Genomic DNA, 17,270 nt, shown 5'->3' with positions numbered 1-17,270 from the left:
ACCCTTTTACGAAGGCCACATTCTGTTAACCCAGAGTACCCCCTACTCCTCCCTCTATCACGTGGCTTGTTTTCAACATAACTTGGCATTTCATCATGTGCTTCTTTCCTCCCGAGCCCTGCACTGAACTTTGCGTAATCTTCAGGGCTGTTTTCATGGCTGAATATACTGTATAGGCCAAAACACACTGAGAGGGCAACTAGAAAGATAGACTAAAGGGAGGGGGGAAGTCACAAGATCTCCCTCAGACCCAAATGGCCCTAAGTGGCATTGAATTAGTTGACCACATGAGCAAATAAAGCCTGAGCCATCAGAGAACATAATATATAACTATTGACACAACCTTGTGAGTTTAGGATAAGTTTCATTGTTTGTGTGTCAAATGTTTGTGTCAAAGTGTCAAGTGTCAAAATGTTTGTGACACACTGCATCAAATCTGAAAATGACTCTGGTATCAAAACCAGGCTATGCCTATTGGCTCATTGAAGGGGTCAAAACCATCAAAGCTTTCATTAGCACCAGCATGTGGATCAGTTACTCCTGACTCCCTATCTCCGACTCAGCATGTCTGTAAAACGTGCCGGTGTCATGACTGCATGTATGCACGTGGGTTCCGACATTCCCATCCATCTGTATCAAGATTCCATCGTGTTAAGGAAAAGGTGGGTTAGAGTTCCAATTAAGATGAGACTAAGTTTCAAAATGTAACAAAAGTTGTTCTATTGTGTGCATGTAGTCCACATGCATTGTTCCTAAATAATCAACAAGAGAACTATACAATCAGAGAACTATGAACATGTGAAATTGTTGCTAAATTATTGAAGTATTAACTTCAAATCTCAAAGGGGCACTTCAAATAAATATTTATTTATATATCAAATAATTATTTAGGTCAAAGGTGGTGGGCTGATAAAAATGATTTGGAATTCCTGCATTAAACAATTATACATTCATTTAAACCTGGTTTATTTACATCACAAAAGTATAGAAACTTTTTATTATTATGAAATTGCAAAATTGTACGTGTATTTGCAACCTTAGTAAGAAACAGTCTTCTTTGTACAATATAAATACAAACTAATACATTTGTAGGCCTACCTTAATATAGTTATAAGAAAAAACATTTTATTACATCATTATAATTGCTTTGATATTTCCTTTACAGAAAGCCTGTTCTAACCAGCTGCTCAAACACTCACGCTTAGTAATTTGGGGATTTTGACGATTCTGTTGCAGAATATTGCATCAGGCAGAATGAATGCTAGTTATAGCCTACTAATTACGTCATGTACGATTAAGATTATGGACATTTGAGGCTTCAACATACATGTTGAGTGGATTCTTATTACTATACCGGTGTTAGTTTACAAGGCTTTTTTATTTTTAGAGAAAAAGAACGAACAGACTAAGCATTACAGCCTTTCTATTCACCTCAGGCTATAATCATAACATTCGTCGCCAGCCCACGTGACTCTCTCTCTCTCTCTCTCTCTCTCTCTGGAGAATGTATGGTACGTGTTTACAGACAGAGAGGAGGGGGTTGGTCTAACTGAAAGGAGGTGGGTAGGTAGGAAGGGGCGTGAGATTATAAAACCGAGGATCGCCGCATGTCTTTTTGTACCTTCCACACATTAGTCCCTACCGCCCACGGCCACCATCTGCTGCTCCCGAAGCAGAGGCTCATACAACGGCGTCAAGCCTGGAGCTTTAAAGACAACAACGGGGTAAGGACGAGCTTTACATTCAGCTGATAGATCGATCGGGCTCGACAGATGAGCGGACTAAACAAAAAAACTCCACGGTTTGATTTAAAAGGATGCTGCGCAACGGTCTGATTTGGTGTATTTTTGGCAGAGTGGAAAGGTCTAGAAATTACATTTGGGTCGGTTCAATATTGTGGTGTCATTTGCCTTTCTGAGGTTTGTGTTTCTTCACACCGATTCCAAATGCTGATGGACTCTTTGCATTCGTCTTTGTATGATGTTTTGAATCATTAAGTGTGGTGATTCGTTGAACATCACTAGTGCATGTGATTAGTCGCGTAAAGAAAATAACGTATGTCGTTGAGTGGATAACGGACGGAAATAGCGAGCTTTTATACTGGAGTTATTCTTGGCTCAAGTCTCCGAGGCATGTAAATGCAAGTCCCTGCTTGTGACGTGACTTGCTATCACTGCGCCTGTAGTCTTATTTTGTCTGTTGCAGTAAGTATTTAAAGGGCTAGTTGACTTAAAAAATGAGTTTTACATAAAACGAAAGAATTATCATGTCATTACAAACCACTATGCATGCTGGCACAATTGGACATTTTGAAGAAAGCTTTTATATTCACTTCTGTCTTAATGAATGGTGGTGACTGAAAATGTCAAGCTTCAAATAGAACGCAAAATCAGCATAAAACAAGTCCACACGACTACTTTTTTTATTCCAAGTCTGAATCTGGAGCAATACGACGGAGTGACTGTGAAGAACAGTCCAAAATAAGCGGACACAAGAGAAGTAGCGATGTGTGATTTGTGGATGAATGAATCATTTGAATCGAATCTGTTGAATCTCAATCTACTCTATTGACCCAATTTATAACAACAGGCAGGGCTGCGTCTCCCAAAAGCACCGTAAGCACAAGTAGATCGTAGAGATAATTGGTGGTAATGATTTTAACGATCTAACGACGCTTTTTTGGAGGGGCAGCCCTGAATGATTTGTTCACGAATAGGACTGATCCGGTTCACGAGTTCAACTCTTTGATTCAATGATTACCAGTGAAGGCCAGTAGTAAATAACAACTTGGCTTTGTTCTGTCCTCACACAAAGCTATAAAGAACACTTGCAATATAGCGTGTGAGTTGTTTGGAATAGTTTTATCGTGATTTTGCATCCTTTTTGGCATCTTTTAGTCCTCGTTGCATGAGAAGCAGTTCTGCAGAAGAAAAAATTATAGTCAGAAATATACAAAAATAGTAATTTGAAACGATATAAGGGTAATAATAAACTTTATAATAAAATAATAATAATAACAAAATTATCCCTTTTTATATGCATGTGGTTATTGTAAACTAGTTGTAGGAAATTAGTGTTTTCTATGTAATTAAATACATTGCCTAATTAACTTTTTTTTTCTTTTTTTTTCTTTTTTTTCTCAGGTTTCCCGTTTAAAGCACCACGGTTCTCAAGACATTGGATTAGCTAAGTGAATTTGATCACTAAAGCTAAGACCACCGTTGTTGCCGCCCTCCACCAGTTCAAACAAAGTCACAAAAATCAGGACAAAATGGTGCAGAACAAGATCACCGAAGTTACCGGATTCCATCGCTCTTTCAAGGTGAGAGAGCGATCTCGCTAGTCTCTACTGCTGTTACGTGAATGAATGTTTAATTGCTTTGGCATTAGGCAATGGATCACATAATTGGCACAAATGTCATGCATAGGCTAGGGTATTAGAGATCATAGAAGACCGTTTAAATATTAAACCGAATGCCAGGAAGTTCTTAGTTATCCATTTGAACTCTGATAATAAGTATCTGCTGGGCACTTAACCAGTGTGTGAACTGTTCAGATTGTGAATAATCTCCCTTTTTTTTTAATGTTCAGGGGCAAAATCCCTTTGAATCTGAGGAATTTTCCAAAACAGGATCCCATCTCCTTGAATCTGCCTTCAATTTTGATTGTTCCGCCCGGCATGGTAAGTTGTCGTTGTTGTTTTTAATCCAACTGTTCCTGAGAAACCAGTAGGAAGACCTGAAATTTGACAAAGCACTGCCTGTAATTCGTGACCTCACACCAATATTTACATATTTTACTTTTAAAGATATGGGACAAATAACATCCGCTTACTTTTTTCTTAGTTTAATCAAGCCACATTCCATAGGTGTTTATTCCTAACCACAGCGTATCAGGTTTTTAATTGGAACTTTCTTTCTGTTGTTATATGCAGACATGCCATCCAGCCGGCCCATCGACATCCCAGATGCCAAAAAGAGAAACAAGAAGAAAAAGAGATGCCGGGCAACAGACAGCTTCTCAGGGCGATTTGAGGGTGAGTTTTCTATTTTTTTTAATGGCTAAGGTGTTCAAGTATACTTCTACAGTTTGAAAGGTCCAAATGGGTTCACTAGTTTATTAATATAACTTGTTTTGATTTCAGATGTATATAAACTGCAAGATGAAGTTCTGGGGGAAGGGGCCTATGCTAGGGTCCAGACTTGCATCAGCCAAATCACCCACAAAGAATATGCTGTGAAGGTAAGATTCTTTATAGTTTACATGTTAAATTTGATTGAACTAACCTGAGTTGAGACAATGCAGGCACATCTTTGGGTAGTGTAACCTAAAATAGCATACGCTTGTTGTAAACAAACCGATACTCCATGTGCAGCATCCGTGCAGGTTATTGTTAGAAAGGACTTTTCCTTTGAAGCTGTCTCTTGTAAATTGAATCAAGTGGGTAACGGGAATGATATTTCCCTCTTTGACAAGCATATGTGACTGTAGTCGGTTTGTGCTGACTGGCACTGTTGCATGTGATTGGTGAGGGCATGTTAGATTCCTGCAAGCTGTGGTGAAGCTAAAGTCACAGTCAGGCCATACTTATGAAATTCGCACGTGTTTAAAAATGGTAATATTACAGAATTCATTATGTAACATTATTTTTTTTACATTTGTGTATTTACGTTGCAAACTGAACTGTCTGTGTAGTTTATTTGAGCAGGGTTTTTTTTTTTTAAGAGTAATGTAAAAAAACACGGATGTTTGAACAACCTAGGTTATGTTATTGTAGTTTGTACAAGTTACAGAGCAGGCTTAGCGGAAAGACTTCGTTATTTTTGTTAGACCAGATAGAAGGCCAGCCAATCAGAGACGTGGAGCGGTCACATGCTCTTACCATTCATTGCTTTCATTGGCTGGTAGATTGAACCGAGGCAGGAACATTATGTACTGGCAAGTCTGCCGAAACATAAACCTCAAGAGAAAGGGGGGACTTGGGTGGAGTTAAATCCTTGAAGTGTTTACCTACTTTTGTCTTTCCTGCACATTGCGGAATCTAGAACAAAAGCATATTAGGAAATGTACATTGTGTGGCAGAAAATGGTTTTGTTTTCACTTTTTGATTTGAGGAAGGGAAACTTTTTTTTTTTCTTTTTTTTTTTTTTAAGCATTTGCATTTTTACATTATCTCTTTAAAAGAAAAAACCTTTGTGTTCAATATTTAACAATATTATACAATATTTTTCTTATTGCCGCAAAGACAGTGTTGATTTTATTTGTTGTTGTCATACTTAAAATCATCCTCCTAGATTTCATAGCATGTTTTCTTTCGATATAGCCAGCCACACAAAGATAATACGATTATTTAGGGATGTGTTTCAATCCCTGAGGAGGATGGATCATTAAAAGCATTAGGTCATTTTATGCTGAGATGGGTTTCAGACAACTCTCACCAGATGTCCTGCCAACCCCCTCTTTGCGTAGTTTGGGTTGGGGTGGGGGGTTGAGATCTGTGGCGTCCTAGTCTGAACAAAAGGAAAGGCTGAATGAAAACAACCCCAGTAGCCGTCTCAGCTGGGCCTGGGTAGTGTTTACAAGAGTGGTTTGATTTACAGACAGCGGTCGGACTCTATAGGGCCTCTTCCTAAGCTAACATGGAGATGTATGCGTGCTCTCACTCCTACTGTATTGTGTATAATGTATTTGACAACATATTGTGAAGGATTTCTGTGCAACAAATAACATGTTTAGACTTCAGCAACTAGGTGAAATTTGTCACCACATCCCTCAAGTTCCCTCAAGCATTTATTATACCCTGTCATTTTTCTTTTGTGGTTTTTGAGAAGACTGATTGCTGACTCAGCCGTGTGGCGGCAGCGCTGGGGTTTTTGGGAATGCGCTGGCCCGCAGGCCTCATTCTTAACCCTGATACGCATTATGTGCTCGCCTGCACGCTCTCAATAGCGCTGCTAATCCAGGGAGCTGGAAGAGCTGCACACTATCAGGAAAACACAGAGGCCTTGATTGGGGGAGGATGTGATTCAATGTCAACAGTAACTTTTGCTTGTACTTTTAGCCGTTGGACTCAGGGGGGTTGAATGAACAGAGTCATTGTCACTTAAAAAAAAAAGATATATTTAGAGTTGTGGGTTTCTGTCTTAAAGGGATAGTTCACCCAAGACAGAAAAACATGTATGACATTCTTTCTTCTGTGGAACACAATATTTTGAAGAATGCTTAAGCTGTTTTTGTCCATTTTTGTAATTCAATTTTAATTTAATCAACTTTTATTATATGCAACACACGTAACAGTAACATTTATGCATATAATTAACGTGTATACGTTTGCAAACGTACATACAATTACCAAAGCCTTGGAGAAGAAAGAAAGAATTGATATATCACAAATAAATAAACACAAAAGCGAAGCGTCATACAAGTTTGGAATAACATGAAGGTGAAAAAATGACAAGAATTTATATTTTTGGGTGAACTATTGCTTTGAAGTGGTTTAAACTGCTATGTTTATCACTTTAGGATAGTAATTTGTAACCAATTGGTCACTGAGATTTTAAAGGGCGGTTGTCGCCTCAGGATGTTGCTTCTCATTTTGTCTTTGATCCTAACCTGGTATCTTTTTCACATCATAGATCATTGAGAAGAGGCCAGGACACAGCCGGAGTCGTGTTTTCAGAGAGGTGGAAATGCTGTACCAGTGTCAGGGCCACAGGTAACCCATTCATTTCTTTAATATCTTTATCTGTAAATCTAGTCAATAAAAAGTATTATACGCGATACATTTTAATGGTCGACAATGTTATTTTATCTTAAAATGTTGTCTTTTGTCCACCCAACAGAAATATTCTGGAGCTGGTGGAGTTTTTTGAAGAGGAGGACAAGTTTTACCTTGTGTTTGAGAAGCTCAGAGGAGGTATGTGTGTTTTCTGTGGTGTTTTTACTTTTGAGAAACATTACCCAGCCTCCCCTGGGCCCAAAGACCAGCCCTGAGTAATTTAATTTAAATGTAAAGACCGCATGCACTGGTGTTATGCGTAACAATGTGGGGTTTTTTAGGCTCCGTCTTGGCCCACATTCACAAGAGGAGATACTTTAGCGAGCAGGAAGCCAGCATTGTGGTGCAGGACATTGCGAGTGCGCTGGACTTCCTTCACAATAAAGGTACGAGAAATCCTATTAGGATGGGTTCTTTAGGCCTGAAAAGTGGAGATAAGAAGATGGTGTTACACATGGGGGGTGGGAAAGGGAAGGTTATGGGGGGTTGTTGGAAATCGTATCTAGTTGTAACTCGATCATATTTCATCGACTAGCTTGTGGGATGCGCACTGGATTTCTAGGTTAAGTTGTGGGCTGAAAGGTTTTATTCCTGTCTGTACTGTTGGGTGAGGGGATGCTAAGGTAATTTTAGTAGCACTTAGCAACAAGCTGTGTTGGAAACATTTGCCCCCATCGACAATCCTCACTTAGCCTGAATACCACACAACTAACGCATGACTTGTTTGTGCTCTTGTAGGTATGGCCCACAGAGACCTGAAGCCTGAAAACATCTTGTGTGAACACGAGCACAGGGTGAGTCTTTTACGACAGCATGTTTGGCTAGTCAGAAATTCAAGATGCACTTTGCATTTGTGGTTTAAAACGTTTGATCAGATGATTTGAGGTTTCCAGGCAGACTGTAAATGCATAGTCGTGCCTGTCAGTTGCGGGTAGTGATTTCGGAGCAGAAGTGATTTCCTGCTCACTTGTTTCTTGCAGATTTCGCCTGTGAAGATTTGCGATTTTGATCTGGGCAGTGGGATTAAACTCAACAGTGACAGTTCCCCCATCTCCACTCCAGAGCTCCTCACTCCAGTAAGTGTCTTTGTGACCCTGTGAACACCGATTCGCCCAAACAAAACATAGCATTTGGTTGAGAAACAAACAGGATAAGCCGTTAACAGCCTCCTCCCTAATGTTTCGAAGTCTATGGATAAGATGAACACATTGTCATTATCGTTTCTTATCAGGAGGACCTGCTTTAATGCCATTGGTTGACTTAGGGTGGTGTCAGTGATGTAGCTCATTCTGATTGGCTAATTTAATCATTCTAAAAACAGTGCTGAGGTCAAGGAATGGTTTTATGAGCAGAATGGAACTTTTAAAGAGGCCAAATCTGTTGTGAAATAGTGGAGCAGCAGTATGGAGTCCATTCTTTGTTTATCTACATTCCTGTAGTTATCGACTTCACCATCTTATGGATAAGATGGCTTACAAACTTAAAATCTCAAATTCTAACCGGTTACGGTTTCTTTCAAGATATTTGAAGCTCTTGCGTTTATATCTGCAGTGTGTATGTGTAAACAAAGATCTGTCTTCAACTTCATAGATTTGAGTGATTGGGGCGAGACAGCTTAGAACAGGTGATATGGCTGGGGGTGGACAGTGAGAAATCCTCAGCATGGGGCTTGCAGGGTAACCCGAGTGGGGTCCATCAGCTTGTTGAAAAGACTATTTGTGGACTGAATGGTTAAAGGGTGAAAGGTTCTTGTGTATCTAGTAAGTAAACAATATGGGGTTGTCTTAATGCCCTGTGTTTGCTTTGCTTATATGCCATAGACTGTAAAAAAAAAAAGTTATTAGCCAATAGTCTCGTGTGATTCTGCTATGGGGAGAGGGTTTGATTTAATACATTGCATGTATTTTAAAGATATAGTTCACCCAAAATAAAATGATTCTGTCATTTACTCACCCTAATGTAATTCTATAATGGAAGTTCAATATTGTTTTTAAAATGGTTAAAACATTACATTACAGAAATGCAACTGACTTCGTCAGGAAGGGATTTTTAAACTTTGTGCTTGTTTTTAGATTGTTTCAATTTTATCATTCCCTCCCCCAATGCTACTTCTGGACAGTTTAAAGAGAACAAGAATTCAACCCAAACAAACATTTCTAGCCTTTTTGCTTCAATTTCCTGTAGGAAACCTTCTCCCTTCAGCACATTTTAGACTCCATTTCTCTTTTGTTTTTGTCTCTGTGAATATTTCCTCAAGCCTGTCTGGGCATTATTCTTTCAATCTGTGTTACCACCCCACACCTAGCAACTGCTCTGTGATTGGTTTGGTGAGAGGGAGGATGAAAGGGGGAGGAGCATCTAGTGCACTCTCTGGTCATGCACTCAACATGTTTTTCTTGGGCAGAATCCCAGGGATCTTATCAGGTTTTTTTTTTTTTTTTTTTTCACTGCTAGCTAGATGTTAACTCTTGGTTTGTCACTAGATTGCTTTGCTTTTTATGAGATTTCTTCCCTTTTTTCTTTTCTTTTCACTGTTACCGCAGGCTTTTTGTGTGTGCGTTTAGTTTGATCATAACAAATGCTTCTAAAAAGCATGATTTCTGAGAAGTACATGTACCTTCCTGCCTGAACCATGTAGAAAAGTGCTTTCTCTTTTTGCTTTTGCACTGCATGTGCTTCTATACTGTTAACCTATAACCACAGGGGAAATTCACATCTGCATACATGTAGCATATAGGTGACTCACACTCTCAACTGATGCATGCCTCACTGCCAACCACTAAAACACCCGAACCGACAACACGATTGCTCAAGCCAGTTTGTTCTTCCTTGGAAATCCCCATATATATATATATATACACAAATAAGTGTTATACTAACACTTGTTAGATGCTAGTAGCTACATTGCTCTAAAGTGTCTGATGCAATGCTATGCTAGTCTTACAGATGAAGTTTGTCTTGAAAGTGAAAATCTGCTGCGCAGTTATCATTTAAAACCCCCTCCCTCCCTCACTCTTATCTCAAAGACCCAGAGATAGGCACACGAGTGAGCAAGAGGAATATACTTCGATTTTACAGAACAACTGCTGCAAAACGTGAGCCCTCATTTATTAATTACAGGTTACTCTGTTTCTAGAAATCTGGTACAGTTGGATAACTGAATAGTTACATACTGTAGCAATGTTTTTGCTATCAGCTGGTCTGCTCTGGATTGGTCGTGCTTTGTGAAAGTCTTTTTGTTCAAGAGTGGGGGTGGTTGTGAAGTGTTCACTTGAATGTGAGGGTGTTGAGAGGCGGTGAGCAAAAACAGCCGTGTCGAGGGGGGTTGGGTGCAACAGTGGAAGCTTTTGTCTGCACTCGGATTCCTGCACTGCGAAATAGCATTACATAAGAGCAGGAAGGCGGAGCAACAACGGCAGCTGGGTTGAGGATAACAAAAGAGACTAGCAGAGCAGACCGACCGCTTCCTTTAACCTCAGAGACGCAAACCAAAACATGACCATGTTGCACTTGAACATCTGTGAAAACATCAAGAGGAGTGTGGTTCATACCCGTCGTTGGATTTGCAATATTAGTTTGCTGTACGCCCTTTTTTGAACTTCACCCTCATTTAATAATGTATTTCTAAGTGTACTTTATAGTTATTTATATGGACAAATTAATATGCGTTTTCATGTTGGGTTCAGATATTGGCCTTTGATAGAAGTTCTGGGATTCATGATCTCTTATAAAAAACAAAAACAAAAAAAACGTTGAAGCAAGTTATTTTGTAACTCTGACCTCAGTTGGAGTTGCATAATAAGAGGTGCATAATGCAGCAGGCTGGCCCAACCCACTAAGGAAAACTAAATGGAAGCCATTTCTGCAGATCCTTCTAGAAATCTTTGTTTGTCCTGCTGAACTACTGAACTGTGTCTCCAGAGAGGTTTTATCCTTTTGCATCAAATTTGTGTGGGTCTGTGTGCTGTTGAGGTTGCAAACGACTGTGTGTTGCTGTTATGTAATAAAGCACAGTTTGTGGGTTTTCTGGGACACACAATCCTCTCTTTCGTGTCCCAACGCACGACCTAGTTTCAGGCAAAGGCGGTCAGAGCCCAAACCAACAAAGCAGTCTGTGCATGCAGCTGAGCCTTCAAAACACTCCATGACTCACTACCCCGCCTCCATCTGTGACATAACAATTTTTTACTGCAGTTACTTCATTTTAAGGTGCCTGTATGCCATCGCATTTTCCATCTAGACTGCAGCAGAAATGCGTTTCGTGAGCAAGAACCGAGAGTGAATCCTTTATCATTCAACCAGTTAATCTGTCGCCAACCCCAACCTTTTCTTTGTTCTCAATGTGACTGCCAGTTCCATGTTTTTGCCTCGTCACTAGTGGCCGTTGATTACCTTCTTCTCACCCCTCCTTCCTCTTTTTCTCACTCTCACCTTAGTGTGGATCTGCTGAGTACATGGCGCCGGAAGTTGTGGAAGCCTTCAACGAGGAGGCCACGATCTACGATAAGCGCTGTGACCTGTGGAGCCTGGGTGTCATCCTCTACATCATGCTTAGCGGTTACCCTCCCTTTGTGGGACGCTGTGGAAGTGACTGTGGATGGGAGAATGGAGAACCTTGTCAAGCGTGCCAGGTACAAAACTTACCCTCGTCTAGTCATGCCAGCCACTGCACACCTTTGTAAACCTACGTCAAAAGTATTACATTCATGTGCTGCTCATTGGAATAATAATAAAACTCATCTCTTGTTTCTTTTTTTTCTTTTCTTTTTTTTCTCCCAGAACACCTTGTTTGAAAGCATTCAGGAGGGCAAGTACGAGTTTCCAGAGAAAGAGTGGGCTCATATTTCCTCCAGCGCCAAAGACCTCATTTCCAAACTGCTTGTGCGGGACGCCAAGAAACGTCTCAGCGCCGCTCAGGTTCTCCTGCACCCCTGGGTACAAGGGGTAAGGAACTGAATGTTTTGTTGTCTTCACTACAGTTCTGTAAAATTTTGTAAGACCGTATCTTCATGATTTTCTTTTTTTTTATTTATCCAGGGTGCCTTTGACTATTCCCCCTCCTCTATCCTGCCGCAAAGGTGAGTTGAGTTGGTACAAGCTTTTCTAATAGTATATGCAGCTTGTAGCATCCTCATCAGGCTAACATTGTCCTTCCTTCCACGCTCACAGGAATAGCTGTGCTAAGAACCTGACTTTCTTTGCGGGCAAGGCTGTTGCTATGAACCGGCAACTGGCCGAGCAAGACGACCTGGAAGAGCAGCAGCAGCAGGACCCTCTTCAGGTCATCACGGCCACTGGCACATCCATGCGCCTCTCCCCTCCCTCCAACTCCAAACTGGCTAAGCGCAGACAGCGGGGTAGCCTGCTGAAAGGAGCGCCCGTCTCTGCATCTGAGCTCAGGCAGCTCCTGGCACCGCTGGTCATTGTGGGAGACTGCGCTTAATCGGTTGAGCTGGGCTCCCAGTGAACAATTTTCCAATTTCAAATGGACGAACAAACAAGTATCTGCTATCTTTTGTGCAAATCCTTCTCTGTTTTTTCTGCCCACTTGAATGGGACCCAGTCCTTTCCTAAACCGTGGTTCAGTTTGTGCCTGTTGTAAATCCATTTAATTCCCTCAAGCACTGGAGCAAGAGCTCCTACAGCACTTTGATCAACTTTCGGCAGCTTGGGAATCACCTTAAGAGCTCAAGGCGAATGAACTGGACTCTGTTTAGGATAGCGGTTGGGTTACATAAGCCATTTGGAAATTTGTCTAAAGGTAGAGCATAAAATACCAGCTCAAACACCAAAGGTCTAATACCCCCACCCCCTACCTTTTATGTGCTGCTTCCACATTACAACTGGATCCACTGTGAATTTTCTCTGTGAGAGATACAACTGCATTTGTTTTTCAGGAACGTTCTGTATGTCTGTCTGTGTGAGTGTGTGTGTGTGTGTGTGTGTGTGTGTGTGTATGTGTGCATATATCCCCATCCCCTTCAGCAGATACTGAAGATACTGGTATGTGCTTATGCAACTCTGATGAAGGCTATTTTGACTTGCATTACTTTAGCAGAGATCTTGTATAAGTGGAGCGAAACTCTGATAATAGTGCCTCACCTTACTTAATGCATCACTGTCCTTCCCAACAGCCTTTTAATTCCAAGAAGAAAATCCCCTTATCAATAGAAATAGCTAGCTTTTTTCCTCCATTACTCAAGCACTTCCAAAGTGTGTCCTTCCAGTACAGACTTTGCATCACTTAGCCAGACTAGCCCAGCAGTCTGCTTTTGAGACATGGGTTTCCATAGTTAAGGAACCAGTAATCATGCTGCATTTTACTTTGAATGCAAGGTTTCCGCCTTGCAAGACTCAAATTGGAATTGCAGCATCAGATGCATTCAACCTGATGTCTAGGAAAACATAAGTTTCCTGTAAAATTCACCAAAAATCTTGTCAGGTAACTGATAAGAGTGAATATATACATTTCTGAGCACAACTGGGATTAAGCGCATGCTGGGAAGCAACCAGGTGGTTGCACAAGCACACGTTTGCCAATGTGACTAGATGAATGACGATGGTTGGTATCAGGGAGTCGAGGCTTTGAACTTGTTCCCCACTTTAAGGGGGATGATTATGGTACGGAAATTTCAAACTATCAGCTTGTGGATGCCACCAAAGCGAACTATATCAATATTAAGAGTGGAGGGAGAGATTATTTTCAAGTAACTGAAAATGTAAAAAAAAATTAAAAAAGAAGGAAAAAACATTCCAGAAAAAAGGATTTAAAAAAACTAAAAAAAAAAAAAAGTCTTCCAAGAAAATGTAGCTGTATGAGTGAAATGGTCTAAGAAAGTTTACTTGTTGTGTTTTTTTGTTTTGTTTTGTTTTTTGTTGGTTGACTCCAATTTAGAGTGTGCCACACTGATGTTTCAAACTTGGTTGAGCTTTGTTTAACTTTTTATTGAAAAAATATTTTCTATCTTATTTTTATGCAGGTGCTGTTCAGGTGGAACGTTTTCCTTTTTTATATAGTTTTGTTACTTTATTAATGTTGATTTATATGCTGTAAAGAGCAAGAAGAGTGAATGTGAATGTGACGAGCTAGAGGGGGAAAAAGGAAGGAAAAAAACAAAAGCAGGAAAAAAGAGAGGGAGTCATATAGGCATACAGATCTGATAATTTACTGTTTTTGTTCTTGCTTTGGAAGTGACTTCAGGGTTGTTTAAACTCCCCTTTTCTCTAGTTTTCTCTAGATATTTCTAGTAAGATTCAACCATTTTTGCCAAAGTGCGCTCGTTTCTAAAATCTAATGCACTGAGGTATCTGGGAGTGCTGATCTCGGATCAGTTTTAGCATTTTCCCATACCAGTTCATAAGGCACCGCATACTTGGTTGAGCTGAGCACAGACCATCACTCCCTCTCCGAGGTGCATAAAACATTTGAACCCAGTCGTCTGGATTCAGATTAAGTCTTTATGAATTCGTGTCACCAATGGGAGTTCAAATCACCCAAGCATAATGATCCTGTTGAATGTTTTCAGAGTGTCACTCACCTATCTTGTTGCTCTGAGATATGAGAAACCTAATGGCAGTCCTTGATTTTGAAGGGCCCATTATGCTGATTATTATGACACTGATTGTAACCTTATTGATTTTGTCTTTCTTTTCTTTAAGAATCTTTTTACAGATCTTTGTGGGTTTTTTATGTCTTACAGTAAGACTTGAATTGTATGTGCTACAGTTTCCTCATGTTTTGTTCAGGAAACTTATTTTGCTACAATGTAAAAATGGCAAACAAAAATGTTCATAAGCTGAGATTTAAAGCAATCTTTGGTCTGGAAAGTAACATTTCCGCTACTTCTGTTCAGTATTTTGTCTTTCTTCTTGGCTTTGGTATATTTCAGATATCCCAAGTGTTTGGGTTTGTATTTTCTGAAATGTCTGTGGCGCTTGGCTGGTCCTCTGAAGCCCCCGTGCCTCTGACGAAATATTCGCAACTCTTTTACCCATATGGTAGTTATGGGTTGCCTTGTAGTAACAGATCTGTATTCTCAAGAACATAATTTTTTTTTTTTTTTTTTTTTTTCAGGGGGTGTGTAGAAAGTTCTCATTCAATGTTCCTGTTTTACACAGGCCAATATTTGCCATTATAAACAAGTGTAAAGTATTGTAATATGAAGTTTGTTTTTGTTTTTTTTCCCCCTCTCTCTATTCTTTTCCCACCAATGCAAAGATTGAGATAAAAGTATTCAGATGCACAATGTTTTTTTTTTTTGTTTTTTTTTATAATCTAATGTGACCCTTTAGTCTAAACTCTGAAGGCTATTGTTTTTGAGAGCACTGTTTGTCCATTTCCAAAATTAAACGCTGTCCAAAATAATAATTTGGGAAAAATCTGACATGGGGTCTCACTTGGGACAACATGGGTATTGATTTAAAGAAGCACTTTACTGTACCATGTGGCTGACTGCAGTTCACTCGAAGCTAAATTTATGACTGTTGTGGCAGAATTTTGTATTGTTTTGTACAAAACAAACCAACAAAAATGCAATAAAATGCTTTGAACAATGTTCGTTCTTGTTTTGAGTTGTTTTAACTTTATCAATCCCACTTCTGCTTGTGTTCACACAGAATCACGAGCCTCATATCACATGCTGATACTGTAAACATTGACACTTCTAATAAAGCTCAGTCTCTTAGAAAAGGTACTCTTGGAGCGACTGATCCTGTTGACATAATCGTGGCTTTCGGAGTCACCTGCGCCTGAGTCACATGGTGCATCACCTCACTAAGTAAACATGCTGATTTTCACTTGAACTGTCCAGGGCCGAATGCTTCTTTACAGAGTCTGATGCAAACACACTGTAAAAGTTAGCCAGCCCACGGTTGCCATGGAAATCTCAGAGCAGCTTGTCAGCCTACTGTTAAAGTGTGGGTTGAACATGAACATGCAGAGGCAGTGAGTCAACAAACTGTTTGGATTACACTGTGTGTATCCTTGGATTCACAATTGGGAGCGTGAATGAATCAAGCACCATTTTAATTTTGTTTGTATATTTTAACATTATTGATATAGATAGTATAAATATACTATAAGTTTGAATAATAGAATACTACTTTTTTTTTCAATATCAAGATTTTAGATTGAAATGCATAATGGGGAAAGCAGATATTTTAGGTGCTGCAACTATTCACCATTTATTTAAAGTTTTCAGCCATTTTCAGTTTTTTAAATGTTTTTATTTGTTAATTTAAAAAAACAATCATTAACAAATATTGCAGTCTTAAAATGAGACCATAAAACTGCATGTACACTAATTTGATTGAGATTGCATTCAGGTGCGTGCAATTATTATTACTAAAAATAAGTAAAATACAGACCCATGTTTTGCATCTTGATAACAGAGGTTCATAATTCACACTGTTATAATGGTATGTCTCCCTCTAGTGTTAGAAAATAACTTTCTTTCACCAATGACCAATGCTATCTCATTGGATACTGGATAGCCTACTGTTTAGTGGTAATTAACCTGTTAATGTACGTCACTTGCCAGTGATAAATTAGGATTTCAAATATATTCTAATTATACCTTGTTTCTAATAGGCTGAGAAGTTCTGCTAATTGAGAGTTGAGATGGCATTCAGGTGTGTGCACCTGATCAAAAGCATTATAACAGGGTTTAGCGTCTGAAATCAATTTTTGTGTGTGTTAGTAGCCTATCTAAGTGAGAGGTGTATTTGGACCGTGTTGACACTGGACAGATTGCTTTTGTTATTGGACTCAATTGCGCATGTAGATTTGTATGTATAAGGTGAGTATAGTTTCTCTCACAGAAACTGTTTTGTGTAAAAAAAAATATTCATTTAGGATCATAATGTCTTAACACTAGATCTATTTCAAAGTGCAATGTGTTCACATTTTTTTGTTTAATTGTAGTAACTACCCGTTGAGGGAGGAAATAAACTACTTTGAATCAGCCTAAGATGGTTTATTGTCCCTGGCTGGGCCCCCAGCTTTGTCTGGTTTTAGAGATTAGTGATTTTAGAGATTTTCTTTCTGGTCAAATTGGGTAGATGACTTTCCAAACAGCTGAATTCTAGCCTGGTATGGTTGTATGTTTTTGTAATGGACCTGGTAATCTAACCTTAATACATATCAATCGAATAGTAAGGTATCCACTACTTGATTTCAAAATACAGTAGTTAAAAATTCTTCTTGTTTTCCAGCTTGTTGCAGACCAAAGACGCTCTAGTGGGGGGATGACGGAATTGCAGGCTATTTTTCATTGCTAAAATAAAGTTATTTGTGTGTTGTGTCCGTTATTATGAGCAATGTATGCACTCCTTCACACTTACCTCACCAATAAAATGGTATAACATTCAACCACACCTAACGTTATAAACCTCTAGTAACACGTCTCACTCCACTTAAATCACAAGTTATTTGTTTAAAAGAAAAGATTAAGGCTCAATAATAAAGCCTAAAGCAGCTTTTTAACGTGTTTTA

At 39.4% G+C, this 17,270-nt stretch overlaps 1 protein-coding gene across 2 annotated transcripts; it reads left to right on the top strand.

The window, feature by feature from the left end:
* The first annotated feature begins 1,535 nt into the window (after positions 1–1,535).
* Positions 1,536–15,335, top strand: mknk2b (MAPK interacting serine/threonine kinase 2b). 2 transcript variants are annotated; one of them, XM_084087551.1, is made up of 14 exons: positions 1,536–1,724; positions 3,144–3,322; positions 3,592–3,682; positions 3,935–4,036; positions 4,145–4,242; positions 6,636–6,715; positions 6,843–6,916; positions 7,060–7,164; positions 7,517–7,572; positions 7,759–7,854; positions 11,215–11,409; positions 11,558–11,722; positions 11,816–11,856; positions 11,948–15,335. In XM_084087551.1, the coding sequence occupies exons 2-14, from the start codon at positions 3,272–3,274 to the stop codon at positions 12,219–12,221; spliced, it is 1,428 nt and encodes a 475-aa protein (XP_083943677.1). In that variant the 5' UTR covers positions 1,536–1,724; positions 3,144–3,271; the 3' UTR covers positions 12,222–15,335. The 2 variants fall into 2 exon arrangements, with proteins under 2 accessions (XP_083943677.1, XP_083943678.1); XM_084087552.1 differs by lacking the exon at positions 7,060–7,164 and having other exon boundaries at positions 1,582–1,724.
* The last annotated feature ends 1,935 nt before the right edge of the window (positions 15,336–17,270 follow it).

Source organism: Abramis brama, assembly GCF_963993115.1.
Source record: "Abramis brama genome assembly, chromosome: 16".
Lineage (NCBI taxonomy): Eukaryota > Metazoa > Chordata > Actinopteri > Cypriniformes > Leuciscidae > Abramis > Abramis brama.
Note: the sequence above shows the minus strand (reverse complement) of the source record. Positions and strands in the feature narration are given on the sequence as shown.

Bases quoted from the DNA above. Each gene is read 5' to 3' on its own strand.
- mknk2b (XM_084087551.1), top strand. From the start codon at position 3,272: ATGGTGCAGAACAAGATCACCGAAGTTACCGGATTCCATCGCTCTTTC. The intron at 6,917-7,059 runs GTATGTGTGTTT...GGGGTTTTTTAG, and splicing joins GTTTGAGAAGCTCAGAGGAG to GCTCCGTCTTGGCCCACATT. The intron at 7,573-7,758 runs GTGAGTCTTTTA...TGTTTCTTGCAG, and splicing joins TGTGTGAACACGAGCACAGG to ATTTCGCCTGTGAAGATTTG.